Below are 23,846 nucleotides of genomic sequence, written 5' to 3'. Positions count from 1 at the left end.
TGGAGTTGATAGCTAGCAGAGCCAGACCACATTTCCTTCTCGATATGTGCCACCTTCTAACAAGAGGGCTCCTTGAGCCTGAAGGTTAGATTATATGCTCCCAAACTCAGAGCTTATTTTACCAATTCTATAAACTCAAAATATATCTGTATTAAGAGCTCACTATGTACATAGCTGTTCCTGGTCTTAAAAAATCTAATGTGAAAAATAATTACCAACAAATCAAAAATATTAGACAAGACACATTGAAAACATATAGTTTAATTTTCAAACAATCTAATTTGAACCAAAACACTATTTCTAACACTTGTTCGTTCCATCTGGTAAGGGAAATAAACTGAATCCAAATTTAGAATTATAGCTCAGGTTAGTTTTTAACTCAGAACAATTTTTATTAGAATGCAACTTTTAAATTTTTCTCTCAAGGGAACAACAGAGCCATAAACACTACCAAATAATGAATTATCTTTGAAGTTTCATGTATTTGAACCAGATGTGGCTCATACTACTGATGGTCCCTTGTCATAAGTTTGTTCCTTCTCCATAATCTTCAATTCAAGCTAAAATCACTACTGAAAAGTCAGATTAACGTATTGTTTTCATAATAATACAGCAAGGAAAATATTTCTGGACTATATGGAGTGTCACTTGTGCACCATGTAATAATGAACATTAAGAAACAGATTCAACACTGAAAGACCTAAATTTCAGGGAACAGCTCTGCATATAACATTTTACAAGGAGGATCAGATTTGTTAATAGTCATAAACAATTCCAAATTTATTTATTAAATCACATCAATTCCATAGAAAGTCTAGAATTGTGGTAATCTAATTCATTTTTATTATCCTGAATATCACCCCCCCACCCCCCCCTCCACAGAAAGGCAAATTGTAACAAAATGGAAAATAAATATTTAGGCTGATAAGGTAGCAAACAACCTAAATAATTTTTTTCTCTCTGACAGGATTTTAGGGTTTTCTTATTTTACATGAGACAACATTGGAGTGGAAAAACATAGAACACTTCTTTTTGTACACATTTAACATTTTCCACTTTATCCAAGTAGAAATGACCAGTTTATTCTGGTCATCATCTATTATCACTCCAAACTATCCACTAGTATATCTCTTCCCCTTTTCTTTTCAGACACAAATTGGTGATAAATGGACGTTGGCACATATCTCACTAGGAACCATATTTACATATATACACTTATTCCATTCCACAGTTACTTGATACAAGTTTTTCAGGTATTTAAGTTAATAAATCCTAGTAATTAAGTTCATTTGCAAGTAACCACTAGTTAATTTTACAGGAAAAATTCTACTTTCACAAGTTCACTCTGTTAAATTCTATAAGCACATTCTTTTATTTGAGGCAATTATAGAATTCTGCTCTCACAATGACACATTTAAATTATTTAAATAGATACCCACACAAATTCTCACTTATACCAAGGAGCTGGTTCATATTTATATCTTCATCTCAAGAGGAGAAAACAACCATTTCTGAAGTCATAGAAAAATAAACAAAGAACAGCTGGTTGAACAGTCCTATGAAAATGTTGACTTTTAAAGTTTTCTTGTCTTTTCCTTCAAGTTCTCCATGCTTCCCATCCATGATAAACCAAGATTTATGTAAGAGAAAATTTCAAATTAAATTCCAAAATCAAGTTTCAGTTCAAATCCTTTCTCCAAAAGAACTAGTTTTCCTGACTTCTCTTTTCTCAAATCTAATCAAAACATTTGAGGTAATTAAATTTCAAACCCTCAAAGTCTCATCAAGGTTACTTTTATGTGCCTGTCTCAATAGGGAACCACAATTCTACCTCTGCATTTCCAGTAGAAGGACTTACCACCAAAGGGCTATGCCATAGGCCCCTTGACCTAGAGTACACAGCTTAAAATCTGGTGTTTATTAAATGTGCACAATATTGGGATGTAATTGGCATTTTAAAAAATTCAGTAATGCCCATTACAAATAACTTATTTGGACAGACTCAAAAATAACTGGTTAACCTTAAAATAAAAAGAGAACCACCATTTAATAACATATTAATACCTTGGTAAGAATGAAACAGTGTGACCTAGGAGAGTCTAGAAATTCTTGGATTAATTATAACAACATGGTGATAGGTTTTTCAAGGTACTTTCTAAACTCAGCAAGCCACTGGGCTCCAACTGCTCCATCGACAACCCGATGATCACAACTGAGTGTAACAGACATCATGCTAGCCACATCAAATCTAGAAAAAGATTAAAAAAACATTATTAGGTATTCTAAAAGCAATCACTAGATGTTAGCTAGTAACCAGCTCAAATGCCAACTCCTAACTTAAAACCCCAACCAGGTAACATTATTTTTCACCTACTCTTCATGGGTTGTACACCTCTGCTGCTGCTGCTGCTAAGTCGCTTCAGTCGTGTCCGACTCTGTGCGACCCCATAGACAGCAGCCCACCAGGCTCCGCCGTCCCTAGGATTCTCCAGGCAAGAATACTGGAGTGGGTTGCCATTTCCTTCTCCAGTGCATGAAAGGGAAAAGTGAAAGTGAAGTCGCTCAGTCGTGTCCAACTCTTCGAGACCCCATGGACTGTAGCCTACCAGGCTCCTCCGTCCATGGGATTGTCCAGGCAAGTGTACTGGAGTGGGGTGCCATTGCCTTCTCCGTTGTACACCTCTAGCTCACATCAATAGTTTGAAGAAACAGACCAAACAACCATCTGAAGGATACAGGTCAGGAAATAACAGCCCACAGGCCAAATCCCACCAAACACAGACTTACTGGAATACGTTTATGTATTGCCTATGCCTGCTTTCATACCACAATAGCCGAGTATTTGCAATAGCAACTGTATGACCCAGAAAAAACAAAACATTTACTAACTGGCTCTTTAAGAAAAATTATGCTGACCCCTGACCTAGAGTAAATAAGATTTCCCATCTCAAATAGCAAAATAAGAAGAGTTGCTGCCCTGAGAAGCTTCACTCTGTGCTTACATCTAACTCTGTGTGAAGCTCCAATGTGCCATGCCAATAATTATAAAACCTAAGGCTCAAAGCCAGGTATACTGTAACGGAAGTAAGTTTACAACTCCCTCTCCATTTTGGCACTTACCCTTTTTCATTATCTGCTGGAACCAGTCTATCCTCTGAAGCACCAATTGCCAAAATACATGCTTGAGGTGGGTTAATAATAGCAGAGAAGTTCTTAATCCCAAACATTCCTAAATTTGAGATCGTAAAAGTGCCACCCTAAAGGAAAAAAAAGATTTAAAAACAGGTCATGGTAACTGCTTGTCAATATAAATCGGAAAAAATGACAAATGTTTTGTGAAAAAACCTTAAGATGTTTTACTTTAAGAAGGGATTCTTAGCAACATGGATGAGCCTAGAGATTATCATACTAAGCAAGTCAGAAAGAGAAAGACAAATACCATATGATATCATTTATATGTGCAATATAAAATATGACACAAATGAACCTATCTATGAAACAGAAATAGACTCACAGACATAGAGAACAGACTCATGGTTGCTTAAGGGGGAGAGATGGGGGAGGGTTCGATTGGGAGTTTGGGATTAGCAGATACAAACTATTAGATATAGGATGGATGTACAACGAGGTCCTACTACATAGCACAGGGAACTATATTCAATATCCTGTGATAAACCATAATGGAAAAGAATATGAAAAAGAATGTATATACATGTATAACAGACACTCTGCTGTACAATAGAAATTAACACATTGTAAATCAACTATACTTCAATAATATATTTTCTAAAAAAAGGACTCAACTACCATTAAAAAAAAGGAAAATGGTAAGTATATGAGATTATGAGATGACAGATACGTTAATTACCTTGTCACAATCACAGAGTATATATATATTCAAAACATCAAGTTGTACACCTTAAATATATACAATTCCTATTTACTAATTACACATAAAGGTGAAAGGGAAAAAAAAGAAATAAAAGACTGAATGGGCTACACTTTGCTGAAAACACACAACCATAGCAACATGAACACAAGTCAGTTGTGTGGCTTTTGCACACTACTTGAAAAACTTTTTTTCAGCTTTTGATAGGTTACTCAATTTTTCTTTATTTTCAAGACCTTCTGTCAATGAGAACACAAGGCAGAATCAAAAAGTGGAAATGCAATAAAAGAGTAAGGCCAACTTTAAAAACAATACAATCACTAAAATAACATAGTAACATTCACAAAGTAAACACATAATATCTTACCTGGAACTCATGTGGTTGTAGTTTACCCTCTCGTGCTTTGGTTGCTAAAGAAACGACATCATTAGCAATGGTTTCCAGTCCTTTTATATGTGCATTAAATACAATAGGTGTGATGAGTCCCGCAGGAGTACTGACTGCAACACTGATATCAACAACATGATTTCTATTTAAAAAGAAAAAAAGAAAAGTAAAACTCAATAATCATCAACTGTTAAGAGTCTGTGTCAGGTTAAGCAAGAATAGTGGTATTCAGTCTGTGTCACTTTTTAGCCAGAGAGATCTTGCCTGGTCTTTCAATTTTGCTATGCCCTCTCTTAGACCTGCACTTTTATTTTTTCAGACCTGCACTTTTTAAAAATGAATGAGAAATGTGTCAGTAGGTTGGTTTCCCATGTACTCACTAACTACCCCTTATCTGCATTAACCAACATCATGAATATAATTGGGGAAAAAAGGTTCAGCATCCAGTGAGAACTGAAAAAAACTCCTTAGATTTATGTGACAAAGAGGACTGGCTGGAGCTTCATCTGCAAGCAGAGCTTGAGCAGACAGAAGGAAGACTGAGGGGAAAGAACTACATGGAGGGGAGAAACAGGAGTGCTCACAAGGTAGGGTGTAGTGCCGTCTCAGAACATACAAGCAGGATTCCTAATCTTTTCTATGCTACAGACACTGTCGCATTTGGGTCCCTTCTCAGAATTTTTAAACACAGGAAACAAAATACTTAAATTAAGAAATAAACCCAAAAAACTCCCCCCAAAACAAAATATACTGAAATTCAGTTACTGAACTATTCAAAAACACAAAACTATTTATATATAGGATGTCAATGAAAGTATGTGATTTATGTGCTTCAAAAATCTTGCAGCAGATCTAATTATGGCTATGCTTCTGAAGTAGTGATATATTTTAAGACATCCATAACAACTACAATGCATATGAAAACTACTTGATTTTTATTTGGTCATCAGCACAAGTATTAAAACACCTCTTTGATTTGTTCTTGTAATAGGAGAAAATGCTAAATTTCACACTGAAAGTGAAAGTCGCTTAGTCGTGTCCAACTCTTTGCGACCCCATGAACTATACAGTCCACGGAATTCTCTAGGCCAGAATACTGGAGTGGGTAGCCTTTCCCTTCTCCAGGGATCTTCCCAACCCAGGGATCAAACCCAGGTCTCCCACATTGCAGGCGGATTCTTTACCAGCTGAGCTATAAGGGAAGCCCAAGAATACTGGCGTAGGTAGCCTATCCCTTCTCCAGATCTTCCTGACCCAGGAATCGAACTGGGGTCTCCTGCAACGCAGGCAGATTCTTTACCAACTGAGCTATCAGGGAAGCCCAAAATTTCACAATAAAGATTAGTAAAAAAGAATTATATTTCCCCCCCAACCAAGTTCCCAAACTCCTGAACTGTATCAGGATCTCCTTAGGGGTTGTCTGTGTAAGGGCCCCTGCTAAAGTGTTCTGCAATTAAGAAAAAAGTTAACAAATTGTTGGCAAGGATGTTGAAAAAAGGGTTAGAAAGCATAAATTATAAATTGTTGGTGAGAATGCATCAATAAACTGGTGCAACCACTACAGGAAGAGAGTATGGAGTTTCCTTAAAAAAGTAAAATAGAACTATTACATGATCCAGCAATTCCACTCCTGGGTATATATATCCAGAAAAATGAACATACCAATTAAAGACAGGGAAGCAACCCAAGTCCAAGTGCCCATCAACAGACAATGGACATCTCATTCACTCACAAACACACATACACACACATAGGAATATTACTCAGCCATAAAAAAGAACGAAATTCTACCATCTGCAGCCACATGGATAGACCTAGGGAATATTATGCTTCAGGAAATAAACCAGAGAGACAAACACTGTATATCTTATATGTGGAATGTAAAAAAAAATAATACAAATGGACGTACTTGCAAAACAGAAACAAACTCACAGAGAAAACAAACTAGTGGATAGAGGAAAGGGCAGAGTGACGAATTGGGCGTATGTGATTAACAGACACAAACTACCATGTATAGAATAGATAAGCAACAAACATATAGAGCACAGGGAATTATAGCCATTATCTTGTAATAACTTATAAGGGAGTGCAATCCACAAAAACACTGAAGCACTATGTCATATTCCTAAAACTAATATAATATTATAAATCAACTATCCTTCAACTTATAAAAGTTAAAACTTCACATGAAAAAAGAACTCCAGCTCTTTGGAGATTATGGGTACCAAACCCCTCAGTGTGCCCAAGCTGGCCCGAGGCAGCAGGCTTTTGCCAGTTGCAAACATAGGGACCTGCTCTAATAATACAGTGACACTCAGCAGCTACCACAGCTGGGCTCTGGCCAAGGTATCACACAGCAGCACTGCTTTCTTAATTAAATTATCCTGTTATTACAATGTTTAAAAATATTCCTAATAGAGTAGCGATAGTGTTTCCTATCTTGTTCACCACTAAACCAGTCAATCCTAAAGGAAACCAATCCTGAATATGCATTGGAAGGGCTGATGCTGAAACTCCAATACTTGATGCAAAGAACCAACTCATTGGAAAAGACCCTGGTGCTGGGAAAGACTGAGGGCTGAAGGGGGCGACAGAGGATGAGATGGTTAGATGGCATCACTGACTCAAAGGACATGAGTTTGGGCAAACTCAGGGAGATGCTGAAGGACAGGGAAGCCTGGTGTGCTGCAGTCCATGGGATTGCAAAGAGTCAGACATGACTAAGCGACTGCACAACAACAAAATCCAGTTAACACTGTATGTTCAATAAGTATTTGTTGAATAGCTGTAAGAACAAATAAATGAAGAGCATTTGGTAAGGATTAATAAATAATTCATAGAACTTGAGCTGCAACCACCATCCTTTCATCTAAGTAGCGTTTCCTTCAGATATTCTTAAAGGTTAAACATAAATTTACCCTACAATCCAGCAATTCCACTCCAAGGAGTCTACCCAAAAGAAATGAAGACATATGTCAGTACAAAGAATTGTCCTCAAATGTTCATAACCGTGCTCTCAAAGATATGTCTATGTCTTAATCCCAGAGTCTATTAATGTGACCATATTTAGTAAAAAGGTCTTCACTGATATAATCACACCCTTGAGATGAGTTCACCCTGGGTTATCCGGGTGGGCCCTAAATCCAATGCCAATTGTCCTTGTAAGAGACAGAAGGGAAGACATGGGACGCACGAAGGCCATGTGAAGCTGGAGCTGTGCAGCCCCAAGCCAAGGAATGCCTGAAGCCGCCAGAGCTGGAGAGAGCAAGAAAGAGTTCACCCAAGAGCCTGTGCATGGAGCATGGTCCTGCCGATACCTTAACTTCACACGTCTAACCTTCAGAACTAGGAGAGAGTAAATTTTTGTTAAGCCACAAATTTTGTGGTAATTTGTACTGGCAGCCCTAGAAAACTAATATAGTCTCTAAAGAATAGTAAGACCCTCAGCTGTTTTTTAATAGCAGGGTAACCAAGATGAAAATCAGAATCAATAAACCATTTTTCAGTCTTCAGGAAACATGTTTAGTTTTCTTGGGGAGTTTCAGATAGAAACTGAAACTTTTTTTTTTCCTGAAAGAAACCTCAGAAAGAAATGATGATAAGTAATTTAAAAATCTGTACTATAATCAATCTGGTCGGATGATGGGTTGTGTGTATGTGTTTGTAGAGAGGGTACAAAAAAGCCAAATTTTAATCTTCTTTAACAGAAAGGTGATAAAATAAATGAAATGAAAAACTGACAAAAAGGCCAACAGAAAATGTTATTTAGAAGTATGAAGGTAGATGGCAGATGCGGGAGCCAGGTCCGAAGCTGGTAGGAACGTGAAACGTCCTGTAGTTGTCCATAAAGCTTCTTCAACCACTATGTCAAGCGACACACTTCTCTTTCTTCATATGAAGAAGATCAGGGATCTAAACTTATCTGAAAACCTAGAGAGGCACCATTTATCCCCATTGGAATGGCAGGTTTTGCAGCAATCATCGCATATGGATTACATAAATGGAAGAGCAGGAGAAACACTAAAATGTCTGTTCACCTGACCCACGTGCATGTGGCAGTCCAAGGCTTTGTTGCGGGAGCAATGACTCTTGATATGGGCGATTCCCTGTATCAAGAATTCTGGGCAAAACCTAAACCTTAGAAGAGGAGATGGATCTTGGTCTCGCTGGTGGTGCTGCTTTAGTTAGACATCTCATATTGAGGTTATATGTTTATGTTAAAAACAAATTGTTTGGGTCAGACAAGAACATGGTAATTTGAATACTGGCTTCCTTTCTTGCAGGCTTGATTTGCCTGGTGACTAAGTTACTGGTGACTAGTTCACTAGCTCGGTCATTCGGGGGAGTCAGATCGGCACAAAAGAAACACGTCCCTTTTAAGCACACTTGACAGCGGTACCTGTCCACCTCCCTAAACCCTTCTGACGAAATTAGTTCTAAAGAAGACAACATGCCAGTCCTGAAAATGCTCCCAGTGGCTGCAGAATAATCATCTGCTTTTGATGTAATGTAGGAATCCTATTTACCCCACTTAGTTTAACTCTCTGCCTTGGTGGACTAAGTACTGCTTTAAGGGCTGGTTGGCTCTTGAGGAACTCTTTCAGAACAGTGCATGGAATACAACATTATAAACCTCCCTGAAAGTGTGTGTTTTTAAACCAAACCTAAAAAAGCTGGTAACAGAGCCACTTTGAAGTAAAGCTTATTTTAGAATCATAGTTGTAAACATTAGAATAACTTAATTGTAGATCCCTTTTAGCTCTTTTGTAATTGCAAAATTATATTTTGCTGCTGTTATATTAGAATAATTTTAAATGTTATTTTGAAATAGAAATGTGTATTTTAAGTGCTAATGCAAAGGCAAATGAAAACACTTTTTAAATGTGTGCAGTATGTTCATTTTCTCTAAAAGAATCACAAATTAAATCAATTGCCTATAATGGAAGTGATTTATGAGCAAGCTGGTTTGGTCAGACAGTATGCAAACTTTGGTATACCACAAACTTTGCTTTGCTGTACTGGTGAAATTCTCTTGTCTAACCTGAATTCACATTCCATGGTGATAACATGGTAAATGTAGTGTTATTAAAGTAAGTGAACACATCAAAAAAAAAAAAAAGAGAGATATGACAAGTGAAATTAGTCACTCAGTCATTTCTGACTCTCTGCGACCCCATGGACTGTAGCCCACCAGGCTCCTCTGTCCATGGAATTCTCCAGGCAAGAATACTGGAGTGGGTTGCCATTTCCTTCTCCAGGGGATCTTCCCAACCCAGGGATCAAACCAGAGTCTCCTGCATTGCAGGCAGATTCTTTACCAACTGAGCCACCAGGGAAGCCCAAAGAAATACGAAGGTAAATACCAAAAGAAATAATAGTTTAAAGGCTGTGTTTGCCTCTTGGGAGTGGACCTCAGATAAAGGCTGAGCAGGTCACCATAAGCCACAAATTAATATTATAAAGTATATTGTAATAAAAACTAAATTAATAATATAAAACCATCTACATAGTAGAAAAAGGCTAGACTGAGTCAGAATCCTGGTTCCAATCCCAGTTCTGCTGCTTACTAACATACGAACTCAGGGAGGAACTCAACTTACTAAGCCTCAGTTTCTTCATCTGGAAAATAGGAGTAAAAGCACCTACCTCATAAGGTGGTCCTAAGAATTAAATAGGACAACATGCGAAAGACACTAAGCACCATGCCAGTCACATGATTCCGTCATATTAACAAATACTGCTTTTTGGTTTTGTTTTCAATTTTGCCACCACTAAAGTTTAGCAGAACTAACTGGTGAACAAAACCATTTCAATCCTGCCTTGTGAGAGTCATTATCAACTTAATTATACATATCTATACACTTACTCCCTTCCCTGAACTCTTAAGCATCTGTAGTCTTTATTGATTAAATTTAGCATGGTCTCAGAAATAGTTTTATGTTGTTTTCAAATTGTTTTGCCCATAGAAGTCATCTCCCACTCCCTACACTCCTACTTATACATTAGACAACACACACAAAAAACTGCTGATGTGTATATATATATAGATAAATAGATAGATATAGAACACACCTTCCCTAAAAGGGCTATACTTACTGTCTTATAACTGTGTCCAGCCAAGAAGAATTTGCTTCAGGAACTTTTAAACATGCCAAAGCTGAAGCTTTTATAATGAAGTCATTGACAGAAATTTTGCTTTTTCCTTCTAACATCTGCAAAGGAAAGAAACCATTATAGTTTCTTAAATTCTCTTCTCAAAGACTGAAACTATATAATCTTGAGAAGGTGGGAGGGGGTGGATATACATGTCCTGAGGTAGAAAGGATGAAAAGAAACCAAAAGTTGTTTCTGTTTCATCTTTTCTAATGTAGACCATTACACCTGTTAAGTTTCCTGCTAAGCGCTGCTCTAGCTGCATCCGTAAGTTACTCAGTAACTAAGCACTAAGAAGGTATGAACACAAAGCAAACACAGTTTCTTACCTACCTGAGGAGACTCAAGTAGTCTCACAGAATCATGACTATGTTAGGCTAAAGTGGATCCATGGCAAAGTCAACTTAAATGATAAGCTTTAATCAAGGGTTAAAAAATGAAAATTCTCCAGGATATTTTCTGCAAGTTAAAATTAAGATGACATCCATTTTCCATCATCAACTGGCATTTATAACAAAATACAATACAGGGACAAAAATGTAAATATTCAGTGAAGGAAAACAAGATTTTTAGAATTTATAGAGGTGGAATTTCCAGACCTTTTACCTTATTAAGTTCTTTCCGTACCAACAAAACTTCTCCCATATTTACATCAATAGAAAGGTAATAATGAGGTATGGTTTGCTTAGATTGCATTAACCGCTGTGCAATGACCTGAAATCAAAAGAGATTAAAAAATCAGTTATCTTGAGTTGAGATGAGATGTTATCTATTTAGGGCTCTGTTTGCCTCTTTACCCTGCTCCGTGGTGATGCTTACCCGATGTATTACTAGAACTGAAAGATGTAGGACTGTAGCACAACTTAGCCCCTTGTAATAGGATTTAATCAGAACACAGAGTTTGTGTATTCTAAGAGTCTCTTAGTGTTTTAAACTATGGATGCAACTGAACAATCAGAGTAAAGATGCCCCCAACAGCTTGAGGTCTGGAGTTATGGTAATACTCTTACTCGGCGAATGTTGCTGACTGGGATATCTGTGAAGACACCTGTAGGAACTGGAGCCACTCCTGGACTCGGGGGAGGCACAGCGGCTGCTGGAGTCTAGAGAGAGGTAAAAAAGTTCTTAGGAACTGTGGCTTAGTCCTAGCATCAGCAACTGTGAACTACTGCTAGTGATTCTTTTACAGATGGCAAAGTAAAAATTAAAGGGCTTATAGAAAAATAACTATTTCTATCCCAAGGGAGCAAAAGGGACTCAGATCTGAACTGTGCTTGTTTAAGAGTTGTTTTTAATTTTCATACTTGGAATTGGGTAATCATATTTTAAGTGTCATTTTTCTATGACTAGTTTATATCAAAACAATTTTGTTTTCACAATATTTTCCTCAAGAAAAACCATCAAAGCATTCTCAGATTGAAAAGATTGAGATAAACACAAAGAACGTATTGTATTTTCCTGAATAGTGTCAATAAAAAATAGTGACAAATCTTTCATTTTAAAGCAAACATCTAAATAACTAAATCATTATCCTTACTTATAGCTGATTATCTTAGCACCTTTGACTAAGACAGAGTTGACTATGTGGGTTTAATCCCTCTGTGGACTAATTAACCACAAAAAACTCAAACCCAAGTCAAGCATGCTTTTAAAAATAGTGTCTGAGTGAGATAATATGTGAGATAATAATAGGAAAAATTTAGTATCTCTATTCAAAAGACAAAAACAACTTGGAAGGATTTCAACGTAGTATTGCATCTTTGGGGCTTCCCTCATAGCTCAGTTGGTAAAGAATTTGCCTGCAATGCACGAGACCAGGGTTAAATTCCTGGGTTGGGAAGATCCTCTGGAGAAGGAAATGGCAACCCACTCCAGTATCCTAGCCTGGAGAATCACACGGACAGAGGAGCCTGGCAGGCTACAGTCCATAGGATCGTAAGAGTAGGACATGACTTAGCAACTAAACCATCACCATAGCATCTTTGCTTTCGTATATGAATAACAACACATTCGTACCTATATATTGTCAGCCAGTAAAATCAGAAAGAAAACACAACACTGATTAAGCTATTCCACTCATTGTATGCAAGGGTCTAACAGGCTGGACAAAGCACTCTGCAGAGAAAACTGCAACAAGAATTTAAAAAGCCAAATAGAACTCACAGGAGCAGCTTTAGTAGGCACAAAGGAGTCAATGTCCTTCTTGATGATTCTGCCATCTGGTCCTGTTCCTGGAGGAGACAGAAATACCATGTATGTGAGAGTGAACCGCTGATTTCTCAAGGAGATCAGCACTGTGATCCAGAAGACAAGTTCCTAGAGGTTCTCTACCACAGACCTTCTGAAAGGGCCACTGCCTTAATCATGCCCCTTAAACATTTCTCAAGAAATAGCAGCTTCGGTCACTTCCTGTTGGTTAGCTCCAAAACACCCTTTCTTAACTCTAAAAAGATCTCATTTGGGTTACACATTCACTTGATGTTAAAAAATTATCTTGCTACAGACATTATAACAATTATTTTGGACAAATCAGGTAACTTTTTTTACTGTGAAATAGCATGAATAACTTGCAAATGCAATGATCTCATTTTTTAGAATCATTCAATCCATATGTGGTCTCCATATTTCACAACTTTCTCATAGCAGTCAAGGCTCTATACTGGCTTGTGTTAGAGATTATGAAGGAAATAGCCATCATGTTACACATCTAGAAAGATCTTCAAAGTTCCCTCAACAGGCTTAGTTTTACTTTCTTCAGTTTCTTTCCTCCTCTCATTAACAGCCTCTTAGGTTTAACATTACATCTAAGTAGATAATCCTGAATCTTAATTCTAAGGAGATTCAGTATTAAAATACCCTTTACCCTTGCCCACTTCTAAAAAAATTTGATCAAATTGATTCATCTTCCTCCAAAGAAGACTTTTAAAAGGATTCCTGTGTGCAGTTCATCCCAACTCCTTTCCTTCATTATGAAAACTGGTTGGCTAAGACTGTGTGTATCTTTACTAGGAGCTTAGAACAGAGGTAGCAGTACTCCTATGAGATCCCCCTCCTTATAAAGGACAGAAACCATAACCTTCCTTTGCAACCAAGGCTGATCTCAACCCTGTAGTTCCTCAAGATGAATGCGGAAGATGCAAGAGATGTAGGTTCGATCCCTAGGTCAGGAAGATTCCCTGGAGAAGGAAATGGCAACCCACTCCAGTATTCTTGCCTGGAAAATTTCATGGACAGAGGAGCCTGGCGGGCTCAAAGAGTCGGACATGACTGAGCAACTGAGCACACACATACAATGGTACGATCAACCACACGTGTAAAGGGGCAACCATGCCCCTATAAAAATAAAAACTCCTGAACCAGACTTGGAGGGCTTCTGGGTTGGTGAACATATTCACGTGCCAAGGAGGCAGTGCTCCCACAAGAACACCCATACTCTCTTATGCATCTCTTCCATTTGACTGTTCCTGAGTTGTATCTGTTACAATGAACAGGCAACAGTAAAGTGCTTTGCTGAGTTCTGTGAATCATTCTAATAATTATCAAACCTGAGGCGGGGGGGCTCTTAGGAACTTCTGGTTTATAGCCCATGGAAAAGAAATATGGGTGGTCCCAGGACTCGCAACTGCCCCCTGAAATGAGGGCAGACTTGTGGGACTGGACCCTTAAACCTGTGGAGTCTGATGCTAACTCTGGAGAGTTAGTGTCAGAATAGGATTGAACTGTTGGTTACCTGGGTGGTGTCACAGAACTGACTGATGGTCTGGAAAAAAACATTACATTTCATGTTAGAGTTGGTGTCAGAAAACAATGACTGCTGATCCTCTTGGCTCACTTATTTTAAACCATTCCCTCCACCCACTGCAAAATTTCTTCCACTTCATCAAGACTGAGTCCTCCACTTGCATCATCTGTTGTCAGCCTCCTGTCTTCACCTCCTCCTTACCCAGGCTACACTCTACGGATCACTGTTACCATCACTGTCCGGGCAAACTCTACAACACGTGCCTTCTCAGTGCCAGCACCAAAGTTGTTTAATATTGCTGGGAGGAAGAAGTACACACCTAGCTGACTGACCGTACCGTAAATCAGACATAAATCTAAAATAGACTCACAAAACTACCCAGAAGATAAACTGTTTCTCCTCAAGTCACTTTCACAATCTCTGAGAAGAGTATTTCAATCTCTCTAACCTCAAACCTTCCCACACTAATTCTACAGCAGGTCCCCCCACTTTATACTTTTTTGGCCATGCTGAGCAGCTTGCAGGATCTCTGTTCCCCAAACAGGGATTGAACCCGGGCCACAGTAGTGAAAGCACCAAGTCCTAACCACTAAACCACCAGGGAACTTCTAGCTCCCTTTATATTTTACTGAACAAATAGCAGCAACCAGAGAGGTTCTACCCTCATCTGCTGCCACCAAACCTATAAAACCACCCCATATTCTCCTCCCTCCTATAAAAACAGACCAACTGTCTTAATACCTACGCAACAGCAATCTCACCCCCTTTTACATTCTCAAAACTTTGTTCCTTGCCAAATTATTCTGCATCATCAATTTATCCCTTTCTATTAGACCACTGTTTCTCAACCAGGCAATTTTGCAATTTTGCCAGGGGGGCATCTAGCAATGTTTGAAATATTTTTTGGTTGTTACAAGTTGGGGATGCTACTACCATGTAGCGAGTAAGAGCCAAGGATGCTGCTAAACAAACTACAATGCAGGAACCCCACCCTCACTCCGCCAAAAAGAATTGTTATTTAGTCACTAAGTCATGTCTAGCTCTTTTGCCACCCCATGGACTGGATTTCCCAGGCAAGAATACTAGAGTGTGTTGTCATTTCCTTCTCCAGAGGATCCTCCAGACCCAGGGATTGCAACTGTGTCTCCTGCACTGGCAGGTGGATTCTTCACCACGGAGTCACTAGTTCAGTTCAGTTCAGTCGTTCAGTCATGTCTGACTCTTTGCGAACCCATGGACCGCAGCACACCAGGCCTCCCTGTCCATCACCAACTCCTGGAGTTTACTGAATCTTACGTCCATAGAGTTGGTGATGCCATCCAACCATCTCATCCTCTGTCGACCCCTTCTCTGCCTGCCTTCAGTTTTTCCCAGAATCAGAGTCTTTTCCAATAAGTCAGTTCTTTGCATCAGGTGGCCAAAGTAATGGAGTTTCAGCTTCAGCATCAGTCCTTCCAATGAATATTCACGACTGATTTCCTTTAGGATGAACTGGCTGGATCTCCTTGCTGTCCAAGGGACTCTCAAGAGTCTTCTCGGACACCACAGTTCAAAAGCATCAATTCTTCGGCACTCGGCTTTCTTTGCAGTGCAACTCTCACATCCATACGTGACCACTGGAAAAACCATAGCTTTGATTAGATGGACCTCTCTTGGCAAAGTAATGTCTCTGCTTTTTAATAAGCTGTCTAGGTTGGTCATAACTTTTCTTCCAAGGAGCAAGTGTCTTTTAATTTCATGGGTGCAGTCACCATCTGCAGTGATTTTGGAGCTCCAAAAAATAAAGTCTGCCACTGTTTCCATTGTTTTCCCATCTCTTTTCCATGAAGTGATAGGACCAGATGCCATGATCTTCGTTTTCTGAATGCTGAATTTTAAGCCAACTTTTTCACTCTCCTCTTTCATCTTCATCAAAAGGCTCTTTAGTTCTTCACTTTCTGCCATAAGGGTGGTGTCATCTGCATATCTGAGGTTATTGATATTTCTCCCAGCAATCTTGATTCCAGCTTGTGCTTCATCCAGTCCAGCATATCTCATGATGTACTCTGCATATAAGTTAAATAAGCAGGGTGACAATATACAGCCTTGACCTACTCCTTTTCCTATTTGGAACCAGTCTGTTGTTCCATGTCCAGTTCTAACTGTTGCTTCCTGACCTGCATACAGGTTTTTTAAGAGGCAGGTCAGGTGGTCTGGTATTCCCATCTCTTTCAGAATTTTCCACAGTTTGTTGTGATCCACAGTCAAAGGCTTTGGCATAGTCAATAAAGCAGAAATATATGTTTTTCTGGAACTCGCTTGCTTTTTTGATGATCCAATGGATGTTGGTAATTTGATCTCTGGTTCCTCTCCCTTTTCTAAATCCAGCTTGAACATCTGGAAGTTCATGGTTCACATACTGTTGAAGCCTGGCTTGGAGAATTTTGAGCATTACTTTACTAGTGTGCGAGATGAGTGCAATTGTGAGGTAGTCTGAGCATTCTTTGGCATTGCCTTTCTTAGGAACTGGAATGAAAACTGACCTTTTCCAGTCCTGTGGGCCCTGCTGAGTTTTTCAAATTTGCTGGCATATTGAGTGGAACACTTTCACAGCATCATCTTTTAGGATTTGAAATAGCTCAACTGGAATTCCATCACCTCCACTAGCTTTGTTCGTATTGATGCTTCCTAAGGTCCACCTGACTTCACATTCCAGGATGTCTGGCTCTAGGTGAGTGATCACACCATCGTGGTTATCTGGGTCATGAAGATCTTTTTTGTATAGTTCTTGCCACCTCTTCTTAATATTTTCTGCTTCTGTTAGGTCCACAACATTTCTGTCCTTTATTGTACCCATCTTTGCATGAAAAGTTCCCTTGGTACCTCTAATTTTCTTGCAGAGCTCTCTTGTCTTCCCCATTCTATTGTTTTCCTCTATTTCTTTGCATTGATCACTGAGGAAGGCTTTCTTATCTCTCCTTGCTCTTCTTTGGAACTCTACATTCAGATGGGTATATCTTTCCTTTTCTTCTTTGTCTTTCCCTTCTCTTCTTTTCATAGCTGTTGTAAGGCCTCCTCAGACAACCATTTTGCCTTTTTGCATTTCTTTTTCTTGGAGATGGTCTTGATCACTGCCTCCTGTACAATGTCGCGAACCTCCATCCATAGTTCTACAGGCACTCTGTCTATCAGATCTAACCCCTTGCATCTATTTGTCACTTCCACTGTATAATCATAAGGGATTTGATTTAGGTCATACCTGAATAGTCTAGTGGTTTTCCCTCCTTTCTTCAATTTAAGTCTGAATTTGGCAATAAGGAGTTCATGATCTGAGCCACAGTCCACTCCCGGTCTTGTTTTTGCCGACTGTATAGAGCTTCTCCATCTTTGGCTGCAAAGAATATAATCAATCTGATTTCAGTATTGACCATCTGGTGGTATCCATGTGTACAGTCTTCTCTTGTGTTGTTGGAAGAGGACGTCTGCTATGACCAGTGCGTTCTCTTGGCAAAACTTTATTAGCCTTTGCCCTGCTTCATTCTGTACTCCAAGGCTAAATTTGCCCATTACTCCAGGTATTTCTTGACTTCCTACTTTTGCATTCCAGTCCCCTATAAAGAAAAGGACATGTGTTTTGGGTGTTAGTTCTAGAAGGTCTTGTAGGTTTTCACAGAACCATTCAATTTCAGCTTCTTCAGCATTATTGGTTGGGACATAGACTTGGATACTGTGATATTAAATGGTTTGCCTTGGAAACGAACAGAGATCATTCCGTCCTTTTTGAGACTGCACCCAAGTACTGCATTTCAGACTCTTTTGTTGACTATGATGGCCACTCCATTTCTTCTAAGGGATTCTTGCCCACAGTAGTAGATATAATGGTCATCTGAGTTAAATTCACCCATTCCAGTCCATTTTAGTTCACTGATTCCTAAAATGTCGATGTTCACTCTTGCCATCTCCTGTTTGACCACTTCCAATTTGCCTTGATTCATGGACCTAACATTCCAGGTTCCTATGCAATATTGCTCTTTACAGCATTGGACTTTACTTCCATCACCAGTCACATCCACAACTGGGTGTTGTTTTTGCTTTGACTCCATCTCTTCATTCTTTCTGGAGTTAGTTCTCCACTGATCTCCAGTAGCATATTGGGCACCTACCAACTGGAGGAGTTCACCTTTCAGTGTCCTATCTTTTTGCCTTTTCATACTGTTCATGGGGTTCTCAAAGAAAGAATACTGAAGTGGTTTGCCACCAGAGAAGCCCACAAAGAGTTACCTGGTCAAAAATGTCAGCAGTGCCATAGCTGAGAAACTCTACACTAGGCCTTTCTACCACCACTTTCTAAAGCCCTTTCTTGAGCCCATATCCTCCCGAAAGGCACATTTCTATTTCTATACCTTCCTTCACAGCAAAAGCTCTTGAATAAGTTGTCCACAATGCTATCTCCACTTCTTCATTCACTTTTTCACCCTATCCAAACTAACTGTCACTGCATATATCTTTTGAAGTCACTATTGTTGAGTCCTCATATCCAATCCTTGACTAAGTTCTGTTGATTCTGCCATAAATGTATGTTGATGCTGTCCATTTCTTTCCATTTCTATTCTCATCACCCTTGTGTAAACCACCATCAACTCCAGCAACATCTTAACAGACGTTTTTGCTTTCATTTAATCAGAGCAGCCAAAACAATCTTTAACAATATAAATGATTTTATGCCACTTCTTCATTTTAATCTTTCAATGGCTTCCTGCTCTACTTGAAATAAAATTCAAGCTCTTTCATAACCTGTAAAATCTTTTACGTTCTTAGCCGAGTTTCTTTCTGCCCTCATTTCCTACCATTTTGCTCACTATGCTCCATTAACACTGGCGTCTTTTCTTTGTCTTTTACACCAAGCTCTCCCCTTCAGGCTGGTCTTTGCCCAGAATGCTTCTCCTGCAGTTCTTCACATGGTTGGCTCATAGATGACTCCTCCTCATCTTTCAGGTCAGATCAAATTGCACCTCGTCAAAAAGATCTTCCCCAACCACCCTGTCCAAATGTGGTCATGCATGCGTGCGTGTGCTGTGCTGAGTCGCTCAGTCGTGTCTGACTCCTTGCAACCCCATGGACTGTCGGGATCCTCTGTCCATGAAATTCTGCAGGCAAGAATCCTGGAGGGGCTGCCATTTCCTATTCCAGAGGACAGTCCTGACCCAAGGATCAAATCTGTGTCTCCTATACTGGCAGGCAAATTCTTTACCACTGTGCCACCTGGGAAACCCATGACATAGAGGTACCAGAGGTACCCTGTTTGTTACTCAGTAGTATATCACTTGGTTTATTTATTTGTTAGCATTCAAATCATATTATTTAATAAGCTGCTATTATCACCATAGCTAATTACCTATATTTGCTTTCTATGTACAGGCACTGTTATTAACTTATTTAATCCCAACAAGCTCTAAAGTGTTATTTCTATATACAAATAAAGTGAGACAGAAATGGGAACACACCTAGTGTTCGACAGAGCTGGGGTTTAAATCTAAGCGCTCCAGCTCTAATCCCTGTTGGTTTACTTCTTTATTGTCTGTCCCATGAACAAGTGCTGGATGCACAGACAATACTCAATGAATATTTGTTTAAACAAATGAATCACTTAACTCTAACTGCATAACACTGAGATTTTTTTCCACATAAATATTTCCTAAGGCAGCCAGTATCACTAAGTATCCAACAAATGGTCCTCATTTACTTGTTTAAATTCCTCAGATATAATTATTAACCCAGTCCTTCCTCCCCTTAAAAATGTTTTCCAACTTAAATTGCTATCCCTAATCATACATACATAAAGAATGGCAATATATTAGTGAAATGACATTAAGATGGAAAAAAGGGTCTTTTTACAAGGATTTTCTGAGGTAAAACAGTGATAACTTCTGTCCCCGAATCTTTGGGAACTGGCTTGCTTTCAAACCATAAAAACAACAGGCTGCAGACAGCAATAACCAACAATGATTGCTCATAGCTGGATAACTGGAGAAGTAGCCATTATTTTGAGTAATTAAAGATGGCAGAACAGAAGGAAGTATAAGGCAGTGGGAAGAATACAGATTCTAAAATTAAACAAATCTAGATTCCAATTGCAACTTTATTGCTTAACAGAACGAGAGATCTTTCAAGAGTCTATTTTCCTATCCAAAAAATTTGAGATGATAATTCCTACTTCAAGTGTTATGCAAATTAAGTCTGGTAATTAAATAACTAGCACACAGTACTAGCCATCAAACCAAGCTCCAGGAATAGTAATTCCTCCCACCCCTTTCCAAAGTATATTAATTACCTTACATTAAATTTTAGCTTAAAACATTTAAATGCCAGCCAATAATAATAATGTGAACAAAATTAATATGTATGGAGCATTACTATATTCTTGATACTGTTCTAAGCCCTTCACTTATTTTATTGGAAACTACTATCTCAGTTTTACAGATGAAAAAACAGATAAAGTAATTCATTGAAAGACATATTACACAGAAGGTGATAAAGCCAGGATTAAACCCTAGATGGTCTGATTCAAAAGCCCACGCTCTTATCACTAAGCTACACGTTTTCTTTGGGAAGGAAAAGATGAGTAAGACATTTTCCCTTGCCCTCAATAGGCGTTAGTTCAGTTTTATATGAATTTTATTATTTTAAGTCATTTCAGATCATCCCAACTTCATGTTGTGTTTTGAGAATTGCTACATTCACTCAGCCTAGCACTAATACAGATTTCTTATTACACAATCAAGTACTATAACCCAACTTTGCTGAACACATCATACTTTCACCAATAATTAAGCAGTTCCTGTTAATCGAAAATGAAAAAAGCTATCTAAATTATACAGGTAGATCTTAGACAGACCAAGTAAAGCACAGCAAGTTTCCCTACTGTGTCAGTTCGCTCCCTCATCCTTCTCCCCACCTACTTTCCCAGATAAGACAGCTCTATATATTAATAGTTGTAGTTGTACTCTCTGGTCCTAAGGAGGAAACTCAATTTTAGTAAAACTCCATTCCATAGAAACAGACGTACCTTTTACTTGTGTAAGGTCAATCCCTTTCTCTGCTGCCAACTTCTTTGCGAGCGGGCTAACGAACACTCTTCCCTTTGGTCCAGCCGGAGCAGCTGGCCGGGGAGCTGAAGGTGGAGGGGCTACAGGTTGGGGAGTTGGAGGAACAGGGGCTGCCTTTTGAAAAAAGTTACAAATTGTTAATTCACCACTGCGAAGACTGGTCTGAAAGATTAAGAGCTTATAGTTTATTAAGTCAAACCTATTTTAATTATATAATTTTCATCTTTTTTCCAAAGGTCAAATGCTCATTTTTCTTGCTTAACCAACATAATACAGCAATATGAATACAATAACATTATTTTTAACAAAGACAGAACAAAGTCAAGTTCTCTAACTCCATGATTAATAGAGAGGCACTGAATTTAATTCTGGTGACCAGTATATAACATCCTTCTAGCCTTTCTTCACTTTAATCTCGTCTCTATTTTCTTGTCCCTTTTTTATTCTCATTCTCTTGTATCACCTACATGGTTTTTACTTAACCTACTTCCAAAATAATAAATTATTCTGGAAGGTTCCATGTTGAAAATACATTAAAAAATAAACCAATACTACTACTTGCTAGCTCCCCATAAATGTATGGAAGTCAGAAATCAAAGTTTTCTCTGACAGAACTGTGTACCTAGTCTAAACTCACATGATTCTACACCTGCAGAAGCCTTATAGTGTTACTGCTGCCTGGAATTCATATGAGTTCATGTTATAGGTACATAGTATATGGTGGTGGTTTAGTCGCTAAGTCATGTCAGACTCTTGCAACCCCATGGACTGTAGCCTACCAGGCTCCTCTGTCCGTGGGATTCTCCAGGCAAGAATACTGCAGTGGGTTGCCATTTCCTTCTCCAGGGGATCTTCCTGAGCCAGGAATCGAACCCGGGTCTCCTGCATTGCAGGCAGATTCTTTATTGACTGAGCTACGAGGGAAGCCCTTGTATATAGTATACAGCAAAAGACTAAATTCTATGCAAAATCAGCCATTTATGTCACGATTCCCATGTGTTACAAATATACGCTTGACCTACTATAATCTGTGTATACCAAGAGGACTGACAAAGACTACAAATTCTATAGAAAATGGGTGACGAAGCATTACCTTCCATATGTGTATCTACACCTAAAGCATAAAAAGAACAAGTCACCTCAGCTTTGTTCTCAATAAGACTCAAGAAAGCAGGGAAAAGAAAAATTACAAGAATCAAACGCTTGACCATTATGTGAACGGAGCAATCCCATGCACCCTGTAGGTCTCCATAAATGTTAACTATCTCCTTCCTCAGTCATAGACTCTTAGCACTGGAAGGAACCTAGAATATCACCCCTTAATTTGGAGATGAATGAGGTGAGTGTTCCCTCAATTCTGGAAGCATACCTACCGGAGACGGGATAGGCGGGGGTGCTGGTGGTTTTAAGTCAGTTACTTCCGTTGGCTGATAGTCAGCAAATGCTGCTATATCTGCCTCTTTCTCTACAATGATACAGAGCGGGGCTCCTAGAGGGACATCTCGCGTGCCTTCAGGGATCAGGATTTTTGCCAGGTAACCTTCTTCCTGTACTTCAAAACCTTAAATAGAAAGAAAAAACCATTATGGAACTTAAAGGACTCTACTAGCCTACCAAATTCAAAGCACAGTTTTTAAGTAAAAGGTTCTTCAAAGTAGCTATATAACCTTTTGCAAGCTATTTAACCTGTGTCTCAGCCTCTTTACCTACAAAATGGGAACAACAGTACCTACCTCACAGGGCTATTACAAAAGTTAAGTGAATTAATATTTTCCAAGCACTTGGAAATAGTACCTAATACAAAGTAAATACTAATAAACGTCTGTTAAGTAAAACCCTAAGAGGTTACACAGTGGTTAGTTCTGAATGTTTTCTTTAAAACATCTCCAAGAGCAGCCCCATGCAGACCCACCAGACTCCCAAGATGGCATCAGTTGTACTGCTAAAGAACAGAACCACATGGTTGTTAAATTAAAAGAGCTACTACAGTTGATAGTGATGCATCTTTGGAACTTTTTTGAAGAGGTCATACTTGGTATTACACCGATTATTTCAATATGAAGAAATAAAGCATTACTAGAGATTCAATGGTGTTGACAACTTAACTCAGCTGCTTTTCTTTTTTTGGCTGTACCATGTGGCTTGTGGGATCTTAGTTCCCCCACCAGGGATTGAACCCTGGGCCCTTGGCAGTGAACCCGTGAAGTCCTAACCACTGGACCACCAGGGAATTCCCAGCTACTTTTTTTTTACAAGGAACTCAAATATGAAGGATCCCAAATGTAGAACTAAAAGGAGCCACTGTAGAGGGCATCTTTTGCCTTCCAGATCTTAGCTTTCTGTTGGGCTGTGCCTCTCCCTGATGAACGTATTTCTGATGAATCCTTTTATTTCCCAGCTGAGAATTAATATCCAATACAAGACATACCAAAAGAAAAGGCTCCAAGGCCACTACAGAGTTTAGAGTTTGACCAAGGTTAATACTTCTCTAGTGACCTGTTTCTAGAATACCACTCCCTACAGCAACATTGGTAATCAAGTTAAAATGCAAAGCAGATCTATTTTTGCCAGGGCTTTTCTGTTTCTTTC

The 23,846-nt window shown here is 38.9% G+C and overlaps 1 protein-coding gene and 1 pseudogene across 23 annotated transcripts in view; one reads left to right on the top strand and one right to left on the bottom strand.

Annotated features, from left to right (window-relative positions):
• Positions 1-241: 241 nt before the first annotated feature.
• Positions 242-23,846, bottom strand: part of DLAT (dihydrolipoamide S-acetyltransferase) — a 29,792-nt gene continuing 6,187 nt past the window's right edge. For 5 of the 22 annotated variants that reach the window (XM_081543401.1, XM_081543387.1, XM_081543397.1 and 2 more), the window contains 9 exons: positions 22,627-22,818; positions 21,218-21,367; positions 12,594-12,661; positions 11,441-11,533; positions 11,037-11,144; positions 10,374-10,489; positions 4,257-4,419; positions 3,121-3,257; positions 242-2,248 (listed from right to left, as the gene is read on the bottom strand). In XM_081543401.1, coding sequence (XP_081399527.1) covers positions 2,119-2,248; positions 3,121-3,257; positions 4,257-4,419; positions 10,374-10,489; positions 11,037-11,144; positions 11,441-11,533; positions 12,594-12,661; positions 21,218-21,367; positions 22,627-22,818 — 1,157 coding nt within the window. In that variant the 3' untranslated portion in view covers positions 242-2,118. Of the gene's footprint in view, positions 2,249-3,120; positions 3,296-4,210; positions 4,420-10,373; positions 10,526-11,036; positions 11,145-11,440; positions 11,534-12,593; positions 12,662-21,217; positions 21,372-22,626; positions 22,819-23,846 lie in introns of all 22 variants that reach the window. The other 17 variants (XM_081543386.1, XM_081543396.1, XM_081543390.1 and 14 more) reach the window with 14 other exon arrangements.
• On the top strand, positions 6,495-9,396 carry LOC145526369 (HIG1 domain family member 1A, mitochondrial pseudogene; annotated as a pseudogene). The gene is made up of 2 exons (XR_014068869.1): positions 6,495-6,623; positions 8,150-9,396. The product of XR_014068869.1 is annotated as an HIG1 domain family member 1A, mitochondrial pseudogene (transcript).

This window comes from Giraffa tippelskirchi, chromosome 11, assembly GCF_054371585.1.
Source record: "Giraffa tippelskirchi isolate mGirTip1 chromosome 11, T2T-mGirTip1v1.2.pri, whole genome shotgun sequence".
NCBI lineage: Eukaryota > Metazoa > Chordata > Mammalia > Artiodactyla > Giraffidae > Giraffa > Giraffa tippelskirchi.
This window is presented reverse-complemented; position numbering and strand designations above follow the sequence as displayed.